Source organism: Lingula anatina, chromosome 4 (assembly GCF_051362555.1).
Source record: "Lingula anatina isolate TDL-2025a chromosome 4, LinAna3.0, whole genome shotgun sequence".
In the NCBI taxonomy this organism is placed as follows: Eukaryota; Metazoa; Brachiopoda; class Lingulata; order Lingulida; family Lingulidae; genus Lingula; species Lingula anatina.
The window spans coordinates 22,344,084-22,366,506 of NC_141770.1; the positions used below are offsets into that span (position 1 = coordinate 22,344,084).

The 22,423-nt window shown below is 35.1% G+C and overlaps 2 protein-coding genes across 2 annotated transcripts in view; one reads left to right on the plus strand and one right to left on the minus strand.

Moving 5' to 3' along the window:
* The window catches only part of LOC147762582 (uncharacterized), a 47,310-nt gene that overhangs the window by 18,008 nt on the left and 6,879 nt on the right, over nucleotides 1-22,423 (plus strand). The gene's annotated exons all lie outside the window — the stretch shown is intronic.
* LOC106154037 (uncharacterized) lies at nucleotides 14,416-21,377 on the minus strand. Its single transcript, XM_013528264.2, has 4 exons — nucleotides 19,970-21,377; nucleotides 17,425-17,520; nucleotides 15,328-15,518; nucleotides 14,416-14,911 (listed from the first exon to the last, which is right to left on the minus strand). The coding sequence occupies exons 1-4, from the start codon at nucleotides 20,301-20,303 to the stop codon at nucleotides 14,831-14,833; spliced, it is 702 nt and encodes a 233-aa protein (XP_013383718.1). The 5' UTR covers nucleotides 20,304-21,377; the 3' UTR covers nucleotides 14,416-14,830.

Consider the following 22,423-nt stretch of genomic DNA (forward strand, 5'->3'; position numbering starts at 1 on the left):
ATCGTCTGGTGCGGACTTTAGTTAGAGTGTTTAAATTTTGACGTAGCAAAATGAAAATTAGTGTCAAAGAAAAGAACCTGTGCATTATGTTAAGATTAATTTTATATTCCCTAATTATTATATCAAGTTCTATATATGGCATTAACCTAATTCTAAAATTTGAGAATAATAAATGACAACTTCACGTATGACTACTATAAAGAACATCACCAAAAAAATAAAATAAAGTAAAAAAACACTCCTTATTTACACCCCTTATTAAATCTTATCAACCACGATATTTGTGTAGGTAAACATGGATACTCTATTTTTTTCCCCTTAATGTCAATACCAAGCTCCTTTTGATATTTATTAACAGCGGATATCATACCATGAAATGTAACAAAATCAGTAATATTTCCAAATTTTTGTGTAAATTGATCAAAATTAAAATATTCGCCATTTTTTAAAATAAAATCATTTGTATAATTGATGCCCGATTTCTGCCAAATTTTTTCATCATAGTTCTTTTATTTATCGAGATTCTATCATTGCACCATATGCATTCCTTCAAGAATTTATATCTGGTACAGACACTTTTGTGATCTAGCAGATATAACCAGGCATCAATAACATCTTTCCAAAAAAGTTTCTTACATTATTCCTTATAGATACCAGTTTTCCCTGACCAATTTCAGCCCAATTTAAATTGGTATTGGTAGAGTCTAAAAAGGATGTCTTCCATTTTGAATCTTTGAATATACATCTTCTTAGCCAGGTTACCTTTAGTGCAATAATGTAACACTTAATGTTAGTAGTCTTAATTCTGCCATTTCTATAATTTTGAATCATCTTTCAAAGTAAACCTTGGTAATATCAGTGATTTTAGAACTACATTCCTCCCTAATACTGTCAGGGGTCTAATCAACCATTTTTCCATCAACCTGTTTACTTCTTTAAATTTATCTTTATAATTCTTTTCCACCATTTCCTGTAAGTTGGTTGAAAACTCAACACCTAAAATGTCTAAAGTCTTCGAATTCTAATCTAGTTTAAAATCTTTACAAAGAACAGTGTTAGCATTTTTCATATTTCCTATCCAAAGCATTTTTGTTTTTTATGAATTTACAGTTAAACCAGACATACTAGTGAATTTTTTTAAAGTTTGGAGCACAGTATGTAAACTTTTTTCATTTCTATCTAAAAATAGTTGTATCATCTGCATACTAGGTTATTAGAAATTCTTCATTATATATTTTAATGCCATTTATGTTGTAGTTATTTCTTAACATGCTACACAGAAGTTCTGCACATAATATGAATAAGTATGGTGAGAGGGGGTCACCTTGGCGACAGCCTTGAGATACTTTTAAAGAGGGAAGAAGAATGTCTATTCACTAATATACATGACTGTGAATCTTTCAAAAATATTTTTACCTATTAAATCAATGAATTTCCAAAACCAAAAAAATCAAGTGTTTTTAGGATAAAGTCCCATTACAAAGAATCGAATGCTTTCAAAAATCCCGTTTTTTGGAAAGACTCGCAGTGTTCTATAATGTCATAAACAAATCTTATATTTTCCCCTATAAATCTTTCTGACATAAAGCCATTCCGGTCTTTGTTGATCAGAGTGTGTAGCACTTTCTTGATTCTATTTGCAATCAACCCAGATGCCAGTTTATAGACTACATTCAAAAGGGAGATTGGCCTTAGAATTTGTAGAAAGTCTATTGGCTTTCCTTTTTTAGGGATCAAGGTTATTACTCCTTGAGTGAGCGAAATAGACAATTTGTTGGTTTCATATGCTTCATTTATGGAATGGAGAATAAAGGAATGTATATCTATCAAAAAAAAAAAAAAAAAAAAAAAAAAAAAAACTTAAAAAATTCCGACCTGAAGCCGTCCATTCCTGGGCTTTTATCATTTTTCATATTTTTTAATGGCTGAAGTAATTCATCATGTGTGTTTTCCCTTCAAGCATGTTGGCTGTAGTAGCATTCATCTTAGGCATTTCAGAGGATCAAATCACCATTATCTTTGTGTATTTTATTTATAGTCTTGTTAACGAAATTTCTGTTTTGCAATGCCAAAAAGTATTTTGTTGCTTTTTCCCCCCTCTTCAATCCATCTAATTTTTGACCTTGCTGTTATACCCTGTATCTTTTGTTTTTCCTTATTTGTTCATTTTGTCCAAGGTAAGTTTCATTTAATTTTTTAATTCTATTTCGTCATACCCACTTCTGGTCTTCTGTGAGATTTCAAAGTATTATGAACAAATGTACCAACCCCAAGAATAAATTTCATATTCATTTATTCGGAAAATAAATTGAAACTAAACTGATCCAAGTATAGCCTCTGCATAACTATGTTTAACAATGCCTTTCTCAAAATATATCGCAAATGTCTTTGCATTAGTCCATCCTGCTTGATTCATAATAGTGTCTAATGGAACTAAACACTGTTTAGCTCTAGAAACTGAACTCTAGACTGAACAAATACTGTGAGATGTAAACAATCTAGTATCAATTCCTGATAAAACCATAACTTCTTTAATCCACCTAGATAACGTGTCTCTAAAGACTCTTTTATGAGGCTTCACATAACTAACAAAAAGAAATTGTTCATTTTCCTGGAGAACTGATATTCTCTCTAAATATTCTTTTACAACAACATAAATGCACAATCTCCTATCTCCTATCTCCTATCCTATCTGTTTGATAATTATGTCATAGACATGGTGGCGATAGGGAGTCACCAAGACAACCTGTTATGAGTACGTGGATCGCGAGCAGTTCTTTATCCTGGTGAATTCGTTCCAGATGATAGGCAGAAGGGCTCCATACAAAAAAATCGCAATACTGGTGGACTGCCATGAACAACTGTGTCTGTACTTGATAGTAATATGCAGATTCCCTTTTCAATTTTCCATTTACCAAATACGGCATTTCAATTGTACCACTATCCCTCATGTTGTAGGGGCATTTAATTTCCAACACTCCAAAGCCGCAGCAAGAACAGCTGATGAGGCCATCTGGAGTCGCTCCAAATTCTGGATAGTCCGGGTTCAGTACAAGACCACTTTTCAGCATTGAAAAACTCTGGTGGTTATTCTGTGCCAAACTCAGATATTCCTTCTTGGCTACTGGCTCCTTCTTCTTTCCCCACTCCAGTGCTGCACTGCTGACCTGTAATGGCTGGCAGATTGATTTGTGTATGGACTTTGAAGGTGTTTCAGTGCTTGTGTGTGTCACTTGATAAGTCTTGGAGGCTGTGATGCAGCCAACCCTGTATTTCAGCCACTTCTTAGACCTGGACTGGTTGCGTGTCTCTGCCTCTACAAATGCAGTTTGAGCTGAAGTGACACTAATGTCTAGGCTATCTACATTTGTCAACACATCATCTAATTCCGCACCTACAAGGTCTGCATTATGGACAGTTTTAATGTCAATGGGCCAGTCTCCTGTAACTGTCTTGGGCTCAAAGTGTTGAGCATATCTTTCTGTGATTGTTAAAGGTGACGGATTGCTTAGACCGACATTCTTCCAAAAAGAAATAAACGAATCTCTCTGGGCGATGTCTGAAAGAAGAATATTAAGTTGATCAACTTGATCATTGAAGTCCGAATAGGGGAGACAGAGCCTGTGATGAACCTGATTCACCACTACGTGAAGAACGCCGAACTCCTAGTGAAATCTCCGAGCGAGGCCCTCAATGCTCTTACCTATATTGAACAAAAAAATATTTAAGTCAGATAGGTCATTTGACCCAATTACCAATATAACCAAGGCGGGGCGGACCCGGCGAAGGACACCCAAGTCATACCTGACTAGTTTCAGGGCCGTACGGCCTCCCACACCGTGCCAGTGTACAATGTTGGGAAATCCAAAATCTTTCTCTGTACGTCCGTCCCAACCTTGGTCAAGATACGAACGAAGCCTATGAACGAAGGAGTGACCAATTATAAGGACCGCCATGGCCAACTGTGATCAAGGATAATTTAAAGGTAATGAAAAAGAAAATCTTACTTGTAAAATGAAAGGTCGGCTTCTCGCACGAGTCTCCTTCTAGGTTGAATCCGTGAGTCCCTCAAACAAAGCCGATCAAGAGAAATACTGGCAGATGCAAAGCGTAACTCAAACAAAGACTGTCAGCGAGGCAAAAATGAATAAATTGCAATGGTGAATGTTCCATTTCGCAATAAAGTCTATTCAAGCTTGGTTAGATCCAAGAGTCGCACAAACGAATTCGTAAAAGTAAAGAAGTAAACAGTCACAGACCAAACGAAAAATTTTTTTCCAGCGAGGCTCAACTTGTATAATCAATCTTGAATGCCATGCTTTCCGCAAAGAACTTACTGAATAAATGCCGCAGCGCGTACCTAAAAGAGAGCCCCGAATTTAGTGCTGCAAATTTCAGCAAAAGTGATGCTTCAAAGCCGCTGGGTCTCCTTGATTGGACAGATAATTTGCAAGGAGCTTCTGCAGTGAATTCTAGATGCCATTCCCTTTTTACACCCCTAACCTGGTAATACTAGATGCCATCCCCCCCCCCCCCCCCCCCCCCTTGCTCTTAACTTAAATAAGGACACTTCACTTCAGTACCATCTGGAGAGGAAGCAAGATATGGACTTGCTGCATCAACCCATAATCCAGTTTTCTGAACAGTTACCGCGGTAATTTTCTCATATTCACATATTGCTTTTAACTCGTAACGTTGTCCATGGCGAATGGGCTTGGTATTCAACTGTTTCACAGATTGAAATTCTTTGGCAGCTTTGCCAGGGTCTTCCTTTTTCATTTTGCAAATTTTCACATGATTTGAAGAAGTAATTCTTTTACAGCACTCGGAATACCAAATTTTGTTTGTGTTTTGTCCCAAAGTTGCTGTCTTCACTTTCTGCATTTCAGTGGCATTTATTGAGGTAATGTTTCCAGATTCAAGACATTGATCATCTGGTGAAGATTTATTGTAATCATGGTCCAAGTAAACAGCTCTGAGATTTGCAGGAGGGAATAATTGTAGGATAGCAGGATTGGCAGATGTGTTAGCAGCAAAGTTAATGGAAGCATTGGCTACTCTTGAGTAAACAGCTGAAGGTGTTTCATTGAACTGTTCTGAAAGGTTAAATGATAATTTGGAAATGTTAGACCTGGATGGCACATTGGCTGTCTTGATGGGAGAACCATAATAAATTTCTTTGCGTGATGAAAAGACTGCAACTCCACAGTACATGTTGTTTCCAAAACCACTTTTATTTCCATTACTGCAGTCCAAAATTGCTAGCATGCATGCCCTTACATGCTTACAGTGTGCTGACGGCCCTTCCCCTGCTTTCCCCCCCTTAAAAATATCTGTCTTGCTCCAGCTTGATATTGTTACGTTTTTCTCCCGAAGAGACCAAGGCAGATGACGTTACTTTTTCTTGCATATTCGCTTTCTGTTTATTGAAACTAAGTTACAGCCAATGACTGGTAAGTAGGTGCTCTAAATCTAAGTCTGAAGATGCCAGTGCTCTGCTAATAGTGATCTAACGCTGCTCTTATACTAATACTGCTACTCACTCTCCATAGTCTGAGAGTGCACCCCTATTTATACACCTCTGCGGTCACTCTCTGTCCGTCTCCAGTTGGCTATTTTCAGCCATGCACTGTTTGACCCCCCCAGCGGTCATTTCTAGCCACCTGTAGCTGGTCATTTCTAGCCTTGTACTGTGTGACTGAGGGTGTACATTTCCAGCCACATCCAGCTGATCATCTCCAGCTGCGCAGTTTCTGACTTTCTATGTTAAAGTGGCTCTGAGGTAAACAATCAATTACACACAAGTGCTACATGATCATTTTAAGAACACAACACTGCCCCCTACTCAGCTGTGTTTACTCCTGGAAACACTTCTATGTTTCTACACGATCATTTTAAAACTCTGACTCAACTTACTAAATTACTAAACACAATAAAAATGACTTAAAAATACATAACTAACGATTCAGTTCAGTCTTTCAACAGTGTCACCAAGAGTCAAATCTCATTTACATTTCGAACAGAACGTATGATTCTAATTTTCTTTTATTTTTAAGGCAAATAAAAATGTCAAAGTTCAGTGTTCTAACAATTTCCTCGCTTCCACAGCCAAATATGTCCATTGCACTAACCAGTTCTGGTGTAACGACGCCTTTTGAGTTGGATTTTGCTATCGCAGTGATCTGTGCCATCACGTTTTGAATGTCCTTATGCAGAATTTCCGCCAGAGACTTCTGATAGTCATTGATGTCAGCAACAATCGAGTTGTTACGCCTTGCGGCCGAGTGCCTTATAAAGGTACAAATAACAATGTACTTACTGATGTAATTCACTAATTCTAAGAACCAACAGGGAGCCGTAAAAGCCAAGGAAGACCAAGACGCACTACAAGAAGCCATAAGGTGCCCCCAAAGAGACCGATTTATTTCAAGTCAACCCTTTATATACATGTTCAGATAGTACACGTTTACCAATCAGAACCAATTATACAGTGAACAGTTTTACCTTTAAGTTACCAATCACGGGAGAGATTCAAACTTGCACACCGGACTGTACTTTACTTATAGAGACATCTACCGGTAGCAATATAAACTAATCTCAACCAACACACTACATCGTCACACTCTCCTCCCTTTTGACGAACAAAACTCCCCCCTATCATTACAATATAAACCATTAATTTAAATTGTTAAACTAACAATTATTATAATTCAACAACTGAAATTGTCCTTTACATTTAAAATAAGCAAGTAAAGCAAATTCGTTCATGCTTGTTATAACAAGAGTCAACATTTAACTTTAACACAAGTAAAGTAAATCAAGTACATGTCTCAGCATAAATGTCCATCTTTTGGAAAGCAAAGTTTTAAATCCATTATCACTTTAAATCAACTTTAAAGTAAACAAAGTGATTTTAACTCAAAGTTGCTCAAAACAATATTATTAATGATAACGATGTCAATGTGAAATGTCAAATCATTTTATAGTGTTACACCTTCGCGGCCGAGTGCCTTATGAAGGTACAAATAACAATGTACTTACTGGTGTCTAAGATTTATTAACTAGAAGCCCGCAAATAAGAAGAGTCAAGAGTCAAGAGTACCGCCAAGAGCAACAAAGAGCCAAGAGGCTGATTTATTTCAAGTCACACCTTATATACATGTTCAGATAGTACACGTTTACCAATCAGAACCAATTATACGGTGAACAGTTTTACCTTTAAGTTACCAATCACGGGAGAGATTCAAACTTGCACACCGGACTGTACTTTACTTATAGAGACATCTACCGTTAGCAATGTAAAGCAATTTTAACTAACGCACTACATCGTCACACTCTCCCCCCTTTTGACGAACAAAACTCCCCCCTATTATTACAATATAAACCATTATTTTAAATTGTAAAACTAACAATTACTATAATTCAACAACTGAAATCGTACTTTACATTTAAAATAAGCACGTAAAGCAAATAAGTCATTATTGTTATGCCAAGATTCAACATTTAACTTTAACACAAGCAAAGTCAATTAAATCCATCTCTCAGCATAAATGTCCATCCTTAGGAATGCAAAACAAAGTTTTAAATCCGTTATCACTTTAAATCAACTTTAAAAGCAAACAAAGTGATTTTAACTCAAAGTTGCTCAAAACAACATTATTAATGATAACAATGTCAATGTGAAATGTCAAATCATTATATAGTGCATTTTTCATCCATGTAGCAAAGTAAATTCCATCCGCCGATACCAATGACTACTGAGTTCACGATCCTCTGATGAAAGTTATTGTAACAGATGATACAAAGTTCTTCAGTGAAACAAAGTCAACAAAGAATTCAGAATCTCAGTCTTAGGCTCCATACCATTTCCATAAATGTACATTTTCACAAAATTAATGTCCTCATCGGAACAGTTATCTGGTAATATTGCTAGTCCTTCACTTTGCACATAGTCCATCAGTTCCCATACATTTCTCATATTTAATGTCAATATCAGAAAATGAATAAATCCATTCACCAACTGGATCCACAGTTTTTCCTCGAATTCACCAGTCCCACACGAATGAACATCACCATGACATTTACGTAAAAGCGAATTGTCCTTTTCCATCGATCTGCGATACCAGCACACCAATCATGGAGTCATATATACCACGGCAAATGAACAGATTTCACATGACGTCCAAGATGTCTACTCAGGTCAGCACTGGACACCAGACACAAACCACACTGAACTACTTTTCTTTCTTTCTTCTTTCTGCACTTTGAGTGGGTAGCTTCCTCCCCCTCTTCACCAATTAGGACAGTAGGATCTTCCACCAAATCAGTGTCATCATAATCGGGACAAAATAAGCTTCATCTAGCATGTCTGAATTATCCATATCTGACATAAACTTATACAATGGTTTATTTTCTTGAACAAAAATAACATTATAAAGATCTTTTCTTTCAAATGAATATTAGCATATTACATTATAAACATATCTCATCCTTGTTGCCATATTACATTACTAACATAGTATTACATTACTAACATAGTATTACAGCATTGCCACATTTACTATGTACAAATATTATTTTTATACCAAATCCCCAAGTAAGATACCATCATTAAAATGTGAAATAAGAAAAGAATTGTTACCTTGACAACCTCTAATCCAATAACATGCAAAACACATGCTAAACTGCTACATATTAGTTTGAACAGTGTAACCATGTTAGGTAATATTTAACTTTTTTTTTTATAACCATAATCCAAAAAACACAAAAGTAGCTATCAACTTATTCATGCAGTGTTCAATGTATCATGCTCAACAATAAAATTCAACCAAATATTTAGAAAACATATGCCAACTTGGACTGTTGTTTTGATCAAATTACCTGAAATATAATAGGAAGTTCAAACTATAATATACTTTATATATAAATTTTTATTTATTTATTTATTTATTTATTTTTTTAAATACTTGTATAGCTTGTCTCTGAGATAAAAAAATTATCTCTATGCACTCTTCTTTCGACAACTCTTTATTCATTTCTTTTTCATGATCAATGAAATAGTCATATCCTGTTTCTGACAATAAACTTTCTCTCCATATCTTTCCTAGATGGATGACTATTTTAGCGTCTTTTGAGTTTTTTAATGCAATGTTTCTGATGGAATGTACATATAATGTTTCTGGAGTTTCAATCCAGTCTGTACTCCAGTTAGAATCCTGCTCGCAGCCATTGAAGCTCTTCTTCTAGTATTCTCATAATATTTGATTCATCCATGATCTAAATAAAAAAATGCAAATAAATAAATTAAATTCCTTTTATTTCAGCATTGCCGAAAATTAAGGAAGTATTTATATACAACTATACCTTAACTAATAAACAAAATATACATCAATATAATCATTCTAAAGCAAAATCTCTTAAATGAGATGGCATCTTAATTTGTCTACCAAATCTTGATCTTTTTACAATGATTGGTTCCACCAATTGTGGTTCATTCAAATGAAAATCACTCTCTCTTTCAACAAATTTTCTTAATCTGTCATGATGTACCACCTGGATTTTTCCTTTTTTATCTTTAATTGTATAGAGAGGTGGGGATGCTCTAAGAACATTATATGGTCCTTAATATGGGGGTCTAAGTTTCTTACTTTCTCCCTTTTTATGGCTTTCATCCCGCAAATATACCTTCTGATCACAAGTATATTCACTCTCTTTCAACTTTGCATCGTACAATTGTTTTTGACGTTTCTGCACACATTTCAATTTTTCTCTAGCCATTTCATGTGATCTATTTAGACTTTCACTCAAGTTTTTCAACCATTCATGAGTCTCATATGGTATCAAATTTTCATTCACACAACCTGTAAGTAAGTGCAATGGCATAATAACTTCTCTCCCTAACATCATGTTAGGAGTAAACCCTGTTGATGCATTCACAGTTGAATGTAATGCCATAACTAATTGAGGTAAATCTCTATCCCAATATCTCACATTCCCTTCTACATTACATCTAATCATCTGTGTAATAATACCCATGCATCTTTCAACTTGTCCATTAGCACTTGCTCTAAAACCAGTTGTTCTAAGTTGTTTGATTTCTAATAATCTACACAAATTTCTAAATAGACTACTTTGGAAATTTGACCCTTGATCTGTATATATTTCTTGTGGACAACCAAAAGTAACTATGAATTTTTCAAAAAATGCTTTTGCTACTAATTCAGCTGTCTGATTTGGCAATGCCACACACTCTATCCACTTAGTAAACTGATCTATCATCACCAAAATATAAGAATTCCCAAATTCACTTTGTGTAAACGGTCCAAGTATATCTAAATGAACCTTTTCCATAGGAAATCCTGCATGATGTAATTTCATTTTGGCTTTTGGTCGAACAGTACTATGCTTGTTTTTATTACAAAGTTCACATGAACTTACATACAATTTGCAATCTCTATTCATTCCATGCCACTTGAATGATTGAGTTTTTGCAAAGTTTTCTCATAAGCAAAATGACCAGCTGTTTTTGAATCATGACAGAAAAATAAAACTTCATTGACCAAATCTTTTGGTACAATTAAACACAAATTCCTATCTTCTCTCTTTTCCCATTTGTAATATAACACATCATTCAAAAGAATCAATTGTTCTTTGCAATTCCACAATTCTTTCCTTGCCATACTACACAAATACAACTCTGACTCTTTAGGTTCACCATTCTCTAACCAACCTATGATTATTTTCAAATCTGCATCTTTTCTCTGCAATTTTTTCAAGTCATATCCTTTCAACCAGTTGCATAATTCATCTCTTTCATTCTTATCAGTTTTATCATTTGTATCAGCCCTCTGACACATCAACAACTGAACTGAATTTTTCACAATTTGTTTCATTCATCATATCATCAACTGCATTTGATTCAACTACATTGTCATCTGATTTAATTTTTACTTCCCAGAGGAATTACATCATTCACATCAATCTCAAATCTTGACCAATTTTTATGTACACTCTGACAATAATGACATCCTCCACAGGGTAAATCACTCCTTATAAACCTTATCAACCTTATAGCAATCACACTCTTTCATAGCTAAAGGTATTCTTGATAATGCATCTGCATTTCCATGCTTCTTTCCTGGTCTATGTTCAATGGTAAAATTATACTGAGATAATTCTTCTAACCATCTTGTTAACTGACCATCTGGGTTTTTAAATCCTAACAACCACACTAAACTATGATGATCTGTTCGGATTCTGAACTTTCTTCCCAACAAATGATGTCTATATTGTCAACAGAAGTTTACAACAGCCAATTAAGAGCTCTTTTCTAGTTGTACAATAATGACGCTGCATAGGTGACATAATTTTCATTTCAATGGTAATCCCTGAAAATGTTTTTCCTCGTCTGTTTCCGTGCATAGCTTATTCTTTCTGTTATGGCATCATTCAGAATTGTCTCAGGTGGAATAGGAAATCCATTTTTCTTACACCAGGCTGTTACATTATCTAGACAAAATAGAAAAAGGCAGAAATAAATTAAATAAGAGTAACATTTAAGAAATCATGAAAAAATGCTTTGGATTAAAGCATGTAATACTTGTAATGCATTCAGATTTAGATGTCATAACATCTGGGATGATCCAACTGATCTGTGGGGATTTTTACTAAAGTGCAATCGATGTAATCAGCTAAATTGTCTGACAGGCCTCCTTGAGCAACTAGGGGTAATTACCCCTTACCTGGTCGAGGAGGCTGTCGGAAAATTAAGCTGATTAAATTGATTGCACTTTAGCAAGAATCACCCCATGGCTGGATCAACTCAGCTGGTATTGTTGTCTGAATCTATTTTATTTTTGCGTGATATGCAGCTGTCCTTGAATTTGATAATAATATGGGTGTTTACTATCAAGGGTGAGACCCTGGTTGGTTGTCTTCAAATAAGGGACAGTAGCATGAGATATAGGTTTATCACGAGCCACATAGGGACATTTAACCTCAACAGCCACTTCCCCAGTTATACCGCAACTGAGGTGCCTAAATAAGGCCTTTCCAAGTCAACAATGATTCAATGTCTTGAGACCTTTTTCCCAGTTTTCTGTTCATAAGCAGCCAACGCTTTATCTTCATTGACAAGTCCATGCCTGATGGCAGAAACATGGGTCAAGTCCTTGGTCTGCATAAGAGAGGCTGCAAGTTTCTGAGGATTGCTTGTTTTGCAAATTGCACTGAAATTTGATGATTGCTGTCTCTTTTTCTCTCTCAGCCTTCCAAGCTGAATTTCTTCTCTGTCCTTGAGTCCTCCTCTCAATATCAACTTGAGCATCTGGTGAAATGACTGTGATGTTTTTTGATTGAAGGAAGTTTTCTGAACCCATATTCTGCAAGTAATCATGGTCCAAGTCTACTGCAATAGGATTTGCAGGTGCATACAGCTGCATTAGAGGGATTTTGGACTTGGATTTAATGCACCATAATTTACAGTCAGGTTCCTCACCTTACTATTGTACTCCTCATCAGTCTCCTCATCAAGTCCATTCAGTGGGTCAAATATTACGTTGCTGATATCTGCAACCAAGTCTATAGATCTTCAGCCTTTACTGGAGCACCAGTATACACCTTCCTGGGCCTGTGGAACGTCTGCAGTCTCTCCGTGCATACAGGCTCAATTAAAAGTTCTTTCCTCTTGGTGAAATCTTGTAAGGCATAAAAAGTGTCTGACAGGGCCAACTAGCCCCGGTTTCCTTTACTTTACTTATAGAGACATCCAGCTGTAGAAATATAAAACAATCTCAACTAACACACTACATTGTCACAGTTCCTGTTTTTGTAGCTGGAGTATGTAACCTTTTGAGCCAAAGGTTTCCCAGGTTTTTTTATTGGAACTTCATCCCATCAATAATTACTCTTGTCTGGGGAAACTTCTTCTTGAAGTCTTTAGGCATGTAATATGACACTAACTCACAACTTGGCCAAGAAGCAATACGTGACCACTGTCTATACATTATCCAAGTGACAAATGTGCAACTAACTACATACTCTGAATATCCAAATAAAGTGCAAGTTCAAAATTGGGCGAATGTTTGATCAAAGTTATCAAAAACTTATTTTCAATACTGAGACTTGGTCATTTGCCCCAATACTGGTGTTTTGTGTTTTGGATGACATTTTTCAAACAAACATGCAGCCAGTAAAGGGTTTACTGCAGACTACTGTTATGAAGAGCCTGTTCATGACCTGTTCCCCCCCCCCCCCCCCCCTCCTCCCCCACGTGCTTCCTTTTATCATTTTCTTATTACTTTCTTTTTTTTTTTCCAGCTGCTGAAATGTTTTTGTCTGGTAGACAACATGCAACATATTTGTTATACAAATTTCTTATCACTGTTATGATAACTGAATTTGAGTCAACCTGTACTCATCAGCCATAGCAGCAGCTTGGCTGCAGCTTTGACATTGTGTTCACAACACACTCAGCACAATCACTAAATAGCACAACTACCACACTGTCTCTTGCTCATGATCAGCAGCTTTTTAGCTGCTATGCTGCTGCTATGGCTGATGAGTACAGGTTGTTTTTCATATATAATTGGTATGTTTCAACGTCTTCAGAATGTTCTGTAAATTTTCAGCCTATCTCGGTGAATTACATGTACTTTTGATGAACCTTATTCATGTTTTCCTTCTGTGATCTCCCTTTTTCATTTAATTGCTAGTATATTTCTTGAAAGTAAAGCGAGTTAAGGTGTTGAAGTTTTTAAGATAATACCTCTTTACAAAGGGAATGTAAACTGATAACTCTATGGCAACCATATATTTTATAATTTAGTTATTGTAACATGTCCATTGACGGTTCTGTTTAAGATCTCTTCTAAGATTCAATACATTCTGATATTGCAGAGTTGGGGTCATATGATTGAATTCTATGTATTTATATTAATTACATAAATTACCTTTGCAGTGTGTATTAAAATAATATGTGTGTGCTTAGGCAGATGTCTCATGTAAACAGTATAGATCTCCAATTTCTTGTACAAGATCATTATTGTACATAAATCCGTTTTCATTACTTGTATGGTGTTAATATTAAATATGTCAGTTGTGTGATGTTTTATCATAAATTAATAGGAACAAATTGAGATTTTAAGAAGTCTTAAATAAATGATTAACAGTGTACTGTTTTTGTTTTTTTTTCTGAATAAAAGATTATTTTTGTATAAAATCTTACTTTCATGTCTTTTCCTTTTAAAACTTTGAAGAAAGTGATTGTAAATATCAGTGATCTTGATAACAATGTAGGCACAGTTTTGTTTAATTTTGTTTATTGAGGAGATGGATCCCACATACTCGTGTTTTCCTGCATATTATCATCTAGTCCTTTCACAAATAATCTCAAGATACAAGAAAAAAACTCTTGAGAAGAGTCATAGATGTTTTATTATGATCACTATAATAAGAAACATGGTGCATTACATCAAGTCCAAATGGCATGAGAGGTAATAGCATTGAGCATATTTTTCAAATCATATTATATGTCCCCACATCTACACTACACCAAAACTTCTAAACAAAGACATTTTGGGCAACTATGGAAGCTACATAAATAAAAAGCAACATAAATAGATTGTTTATCGACCAAAGTTTCATCCATACGAAATTTTCCTTGCCCCAGATAAAAGTTTTTAAAATAAAAAAACTTTCAGAAAATATTTTCTGTAAATGATCTTTATCTGGTGAAACCCTGAGGTTGTGACATCTTTAAATGAATGAACTATGATGACTTGTTAAGCGCTACTATTTTAAATGCTGATGATGATAATTACAGTAACCATCATCAGAGAGTGAAGTCTGCAAATCCACACACCAAAATCTTCTCATCTATGTCAACCAACCATGCTTTGGCTGTATACCTTCCCTGAAAATAAAAATAAATGTTTCCTTAGTACATCATGAAGGTAGAAATAATACAAATGCAATCTTAAGAATATGCTGCAGTTGCGAATACTTAATTGGCTTGAAAAGTAGTGGGAAATGTCACAAAATTGCTCTTTAGTTAAATATCTTTGTGCCCACTTTAGCAAATTGCCATTATAGATATAGTGAATACACTATTTTGAATTAAAGGCAAGATATATAACTCAATGGTCAACTACCTGCTGGTGTCTTAGATTATTGTTCAAATACAGGCTGAAGTTTATAAAATTTAGTTAAAAACTGTGAAGGATGGGGCACAATATTAAAACACATTGCTGAAATGAAAACCATAACAATAAAACAAATCCAAGTTTATCAGTCAAAATTATCTATATGCATTTGAATCAACCTTGTTACCTTTGGCAAATAATTTGGAATCTTCATTTCTTTTTTCCATGTTCTTGGTCCCTTCTTAATTGGACAAAAAACAATTCTATCCTCTTCTTCATCTTCATCTATTGTGCATAATTCCCAGTGATTTTTGTACAGTTCCTTCCCATTGTAGGAGACCTCTATCTTCACCTCGCTGCCTTCATCTATGTCATTTTCTTAAAGAAATAATGTATATTTATATATAATACTGAAGTGCCTGTTCATAAAAGCATAATGCACATTAGGCCTTTTCCAGGAAATTTCAATGCCTCCTTTAATCAACAAGGTGTATTCAATCAGGAAAACTACAATTTCTATATATTGTACCTTAGTGACTAAGGAAAAATGCTGAAATTTCCAGGAATTTTTTACTATTACATAATGTTCCACTGAAGTAGCCCTTTAGATAAAAATTAACTTCATGTTCAAGTTAGAAAAATGATGTACTGAATGATTACAGTCAAACAACTGAATCCAACTAACTGAATAATACAGCTTTGAAATCCTATGAGGCTTTGGTCAGTATGGTGATTGTTGATAATATTTGACTATTATCTGTTTTTAATTCAGTTTTACCATATAATTTGTATATTTATTTATTCTTTTTCAAACAATTTACAAAACAAAATAGTAAAATGTCATCCTCTCATCCTGTTTAACATAAAATTTTATACCAAAATTTAAACTCTGCTTTAAGAATAAAATTTAGTCAAATTTAGCACAGGATATATTAACAGAAGTAACAGACAGTCCAAGCATTTCCTACTTTTTATGAAGTAGGCCCAGTGTCCCTTTTAAAATGGACAACTTGCAATTTGAATTTATCCATGGGTCAAAGTAAACTACAAAATCAAAGTACAGGACTATTTTTGCCAAGTTCAAGCTGAGACCAACTTTTGAATTGAGTCCCACAGACAATGAGCAGAGATGCCACCACGTGTGTGAGTCACGGGCTCGTGACCTGCCAAGCTTTGTATTTTATGTAAACGGTGTGATGATATCTGGCTTACTACAGGTCACATGTGCACCAGTAATAATAACACAGGGTCTCTGAGGGCACCGCTTGGCCAGCTTGAATCTTCTGAGCCCCTTAAACAGCCATAATGAAGGATTCCTTTCGGACACTGGCACGTTTTTAACCTTTTGTACTCCTATCATAACAACTGGGAGTTTTCTCAATACTGACTTTCGGGTCTTTTTGGATAGCAATGATGAGTCAGGGGCATCAGAGTTAAAGGTGGATTGATGTGATAACTGTTTTAGGTTATATTGATAACAGTAAATATAATGTTATAATTTACTGAAATTAGAATGCAAAATCCTATAAGTTATCAATAAGCTTCTAAAGAACTGATTCAAATGCACACTAAAATATAATGCAAAATTAATATTTTCCTCTGAGGCTAAACACCTCACAGACTTGTATAAATACAGACAAATCTATCACAATCATCTACACAAATACTTACAGAGGGCAAAAACACAGACAGTACATGCTTACAAACATACTCAAATGCTCATGCAGATACAGATACAAATTTTATGCCAGTCAGCTCGTGGTTGAACTGAGATGTGCAGGCCCGTAGCCAGCAATTCCAAATGGGGGGTTCGTTTTCTGAAAAAGTGGACCTTTTACCATAGAGCCTTCATGTACCTAGATCAAATTTTATCCAGAGTAGACTTTTTCCCCAGCAAAAAGGGCGGTACTTTCGCACCCTCCGAACCCCCCCTGGCTACGGGCCTGATGTGTATTATCTCACGCACATACATGCATCACACAGGTATAATGTATAGTACAATGTGTACAGCATTACTTAGTAATTAACTTGACCTTTACAAATACCTCTTCTGTTGTCTTTAAAATTACAACACATACAGCAGACTCCACATATATCCACACCTGCTTACTCACATTATTATTCTCGGTCAATAAATCTTGCGAAACAGGTTTTTCTTCTGTATTAGCTACAATGCCTAGCTTGAAATTTTGCACATCTAAAAAAGTCTTCCAGTCGCAAATTTGTTCAAGTTATGCAAAATCTACTATTTGCAGCTTTTGTATAATGAAAATGAATGCCTTACCTATAGTGTGGTTTAAGAATGACACTGATGTGACCCCTCCCTTCTCATGATCTGGGAGCAGGATAACCTTTCCAAGTGTTACTCTGTCCTTGCTATCTGAAATGATAACAAATGTCACATATATTGTCACACTCATTTTATACAATTTTAATCCAACAAAATCTATAAATACACTGATTCACTAAACTATTCAAATTAATTGAACTCAGATTTTCAGAAACATTGCACTGTATGAAATATTCAACAAACCTCGTAGTTTGCCAAAAAGCCTAATAATTTGGCCAAGCAATAAAGTGTATGAAAACAAAAATACATTTGTTTGAATTAAATGAACTAGTTTGAATTTTTCATTGTTTTACAGTAATGCAGGACGATTGCCCAAATTCAGTATTACAGCATCAGCGGATACAACATCCTGTCTGATAAACTCTATGACTGCTACTTAATACCTGATTTCTGAAAGATAAGACTAAAGATATATGCACACCGATCATAGGAGAACTTGTAAATAAGAGAACGATAAATGACCATTAATTAGATGTACTCAATGCAGTGCTGCTTGTACCAAATTTAACTGTAATATTACTTTGAATGATTACATCAAATATGATTCTACAAGAAATGTAAAATTTACATGGTCAACATATTGTATTTACCAACTTTTCATGTCATTGGGATACTTCAGCAAACAAACAAATAAATGATAAGTAGGACTGAAGTGTTTTAATCAGTACACGTAGTGACATACTGGAAAACCTAAACACATACATTCACTTTTCAGTCTGCCTTAGCAAAGTTGAAAGAAAAGATTTTGCATATTTTTTCTTAAAACAGTATTATACAGATATAATTCCATCACACTTTTTGCATTCACTTTTAGGTCACATTTAATTTATTGTCATGTACTACTACCATAACTCTCATGACATTTAAACATTGGCACAACTTGTTCCAAGTTCTTTCTTCTTTTGATCTGCTGCAGTTAATTATGTTACAAGTTACAACACAACTATGTGTTGGGATTAAATGTCACGTTTTCATAGGATCAAAGTTTCTTTAATCTCCAGGAATTTTCTTCAGTGTGTGTAATGCAGGTTCTCTTCCATTTATAGAAACTTCAAGTAACTTCCCAACCATATATGTATTGATGACAGGTCCACAGGGGGTTGGGGGGGGGGGTCTGATCAATAAGAAGGTTTGAGTGTACTACCCTTTTGAATGGAAAAGGTCTGCTCTGAATCTTAATTTGAACTAGGTCCTATGCAATTTCTCAATTTGGTTCAACTAAGAGAGCAAAGAAGAGGGCCACTATTTTTTCAAAAAAGGAACCTTCTTTTAACTTTTTGGCTACAGATATGGATGATAGCCTTATATTTATTAGTTTGATTGTTAATTTTTTTTTTTTTTTTTTTTTTTGGCTCTTAGTTTCTTCCATCAAAGTTTGTTTCTTCATTTGTTTTATACATGCTCTCTCTATTTTATGAACCTCACCTAAGAATCCTGTCCTGGGAAAATTGAAACTATGTAGTTTTTGAAACACCCTGTACCCATGCATTCAATCACCTATTAACCTGGGTCTTTAACCTTTCAATATCAAATGTTAAAGAGGTGATTTAGTGCAGACACTTAATACTTAACCACTTAATGTCAAGGACAGTTATCACAGCCACATAGGTTTGGGGAAAAGCTTTGACTGCAAAATGCAAAATATTTCTGTTTAACAGCTGAAGACAGAAGACTTTTCAAGACAGAGTAATCAGGAAATGAGCAAGTCTGAACTATGAAATTAATCTAAAAATCGATTATAAATTATGTTCTATTCAACAACCCCCCCCCCCCTTACTGTCAACTTAAACCACTGCTGCTTTCCATTTAGAGTTAAAGGTTTCTGAAACTAAGAAAGATTTATGTGAACCATATGGATTGTCACTGAGACATGCATGCTAAGTCTTAACTCTAAAAGTTAAAGACCGGTTCAAACAACCTACCCAGCAAAAGCTTGTAAATATATAATTTCTACTAGCTTGCAGTAACAATAAATCACAAAACCCAAATTTTTACAAGACTCTTTCAAAGTTGCCACCTCCTGTATTTTGTAAAAAAAAAATTACTTTTTTTATTGCTACTGTGCTCTTAAGACATGTTATGCCAGTATCTGTAAATCTATGGAATTTTTTTATATTTGCAATTATGCTGACAACCATGGCTGTGTTACAGTTAGTTCCCTTGTAGTATACTGATCATTTAAAACAGGTGCTGCTGCCACATGCTTGTTACCAACTTGTTGCTTATGCCCAAAACAATTTCAGAGGGTTTTATAAAGAAGTATTTGAATAAGTAGTTTTTAAAGAAAATATACAAAGACTTAAGTGTAAATTCAGGAAGTTGTAAATACTAGAAAAAAAATGTGCCAAATTTGCTATTTATTCATCCCTTGTCTTCCATGAATAACAAACCACATATAAATTTCACCCTCAGCTCAAAATATCTGGAAAAAAGTAAAAATGAAGAAAACAAGACTTATTTAACATGCAGTAATACATACCATCACATTTATCATAAATGTCTCCAATAGAGAGGTAGCCATTCTCCTCTACCCACTGTTCCCACAATTTGTAAGAGGAAACTGCTGGGTCATCTTCGTCTTCTTCTTCCCCTTCATCTTCATCATCTCCCCCATCCTCAACTTGAGGATGTTCACTTTTTAGAGCAGCTCTATGTAAAAACTTTCCCTGTGAAACTGCAGCTTTGTTGTGTTGTTTCCTATTCCTTGACATAATGTCTTCAGGCGAGCCATGGTAAAAATATAGAAAGTACACTCCTAGCACTGCCGCGCAACATATCAACGTGGCAATCACAGTCCTGCGAGTCACTGCCATAACTCAAATATATTTTTCAGCATTAAGAAATAGTCAGAAGTTTCATAAAGGTCACTATGAGAAACAATGCCTTCCTTAGCTGTTCAGCGCTACTGAAATCTAGTCCAGTGTCAGGGGCGGATCCAGAGATATTTTCTGACAGTCTTCCATACTATATTTGTTGATCCATCCTCCATTTTTTGACCGTCTTCTGACAGAAATATATAGATACCCGTCAGTGTAAACTTGAAAATCTGACCGTCTTCCGGAAGACCCAGAAGACGGCCTAAATCCGCCCCTGAGTGTACTGCTTAGTTATTTTTCCATATGCAGCTTCTACTTCTATTTCCTATTCCTTTAAGACTGTTTCTCCTCTGTTGCTGGTCAATGAGAACCCATATGGTCCTAGCTGGTAACTGGTTCTCAGAACTGCTTAGGCTGTTAACAGCAACACCTCCAAGATGTTTGTTGTATGTGGAAACCAAATGGAGTGTCAGTTCTTTTTTTTTTTTGTGACAGAATGTTACTATTATTTACCATGCAGTGTATGCAGGAACTAGTTCAACCTTTTTTCCCTCAAAAAAATAATAATAATGTACCTCAGCTGTTTGCTGGTTTTCCACCAGCTTCATGGACTATAAAAGTAATTTTTCATACAAAGGTCCCATACTGCTTGATAAAAACATTTCCACTAATACTTTTACCAATAAATCTAAAAATTCGCAGCTGCTGTAATATTGGAAAGTTTTTATGCAGAATGTGTTGTACCAAAATCAGTGGATGTGATGCCAACTCTTCTGTCCATATTGTAGATCTCTATTCCGTGTTACTGTCCACAATGTAGGTCTCCTATAACTGTTTCAGTTGCCGGGACACCTAATAAGAGAATGTGTTCCATGCTAGGCTCAAGTTATAATACTTTGCCACCTGCTTCTCCCATGCAAGCAGCATAGGTGTGAGAAGGAATATTAATCTTGCTGGTCTAAAGTTTACAACATTTCAGTGTTACTTTCAATAAATCCCTGTTTACAAGGTATGTGCACTGAAATATAGGTCTATCCTCAGAGGGTCTAATGCTGACAGTAAGAAGGAAATAATAAGCCTAAAAATAACAACAGGGGGTTCCATGATTGGCACATTGCCCATGCACAGTAATGGTTCTGCTCTTTTATACAGCAAAGAATAATATGTGTTACGGTGCAGTCAGGCATATCTCTTTAAAAACGGCAGTGGTTAACAAATCAAACTCAACAGACATAATAGTTTTTTACTTTTACCCATTATTCTAGATGTTGTCATTTTTAAAATGGCATTAGAAGCCAACTTGAGACAGAAAGTAACTTGTATGGGGTTGGACTGTATTATACAGTTATTACCATCATCCCTTTCCAACTTCCTTTTGATGTGATAACCAAGATATAGTGTTTACTGTCAGTACAAAAGAAATGAAAAAAGGGCCTTTTGTCCAACTTCAGATTAGCAAGTAAAATAAAGATGTTCTGGTGTTTTTAATCTTTTTTTTCTAATACTGGTGCCTCTGTTCACACTACTAGATTTCTTAGTAACCAATGTTTTAAACCAGCTGTTCACAGTCAAGGAAGACAGTACAAGAGGTCTACATGAACATTTGTAACATCTTAATAAAGTTCATTGTTATTTTGACTCACTGTTATTATGCTGTCAGAATATAGAAATTCAGCAGTGGATGTTTTTCAATGCATTTTTTGTCTTTAAAATAAAATGTATTAAATAGGTTTAAAGAAATATGTAAAGATAGCATTTTATTTAACTACTTATTTATTTATTTATTATAAGTAAGACCTTTTTTCTTCACCTATTTTAAGCAGTAGACTGATTGGTAACATGCTACTCTTAAACATGGGTATTAACTTTAAAATCTTAACTGGTGTGAGAAATCTGATGCTCAGCCCCTTTAAACTGTAATAAATCACGGCCTGCAATCTACCAGAGAAATTACCACTTCCTACAAAGTTCATACCGGTGGGAAGCAGAGAGCTTTCTACTCAAGATAAGGTAGGGTACAGAATTAAGTTAATGAACGACCCAAAGACACAGATGTTGGACAGGATATTTACTTCACTCTTACTTAATTAAACAGTTCTTGTTTTTTATTATTATTT

What these genes read in the sequence shown, in the direction of transcription:
- LOC106154037 (XM_013528264.2), bottom strand. Translation starts at nt 20,303, where the DNA reads ATGGCAGTGACTCGCAGGACTGTGATTGCCACGTTGATATGTTGCGCG. An exon ending in CATTTATGATAAATGTGATG is followed by an intron (nt 17,521 to 19,969) that starts GTATGTATTACT and finishes TTATCATTTCAG; the next exon opens with ATAGCAAGGACAGAGTAACA. An exon ending in ATTCTTAAACCACACTATAG is followed by an intron (nt 15,519 to 17,424) that starts GTAAGGCATTCA and finishes TATTTCTTTAAG; the next exon opens with AAAATGACATAGATGAAGGC.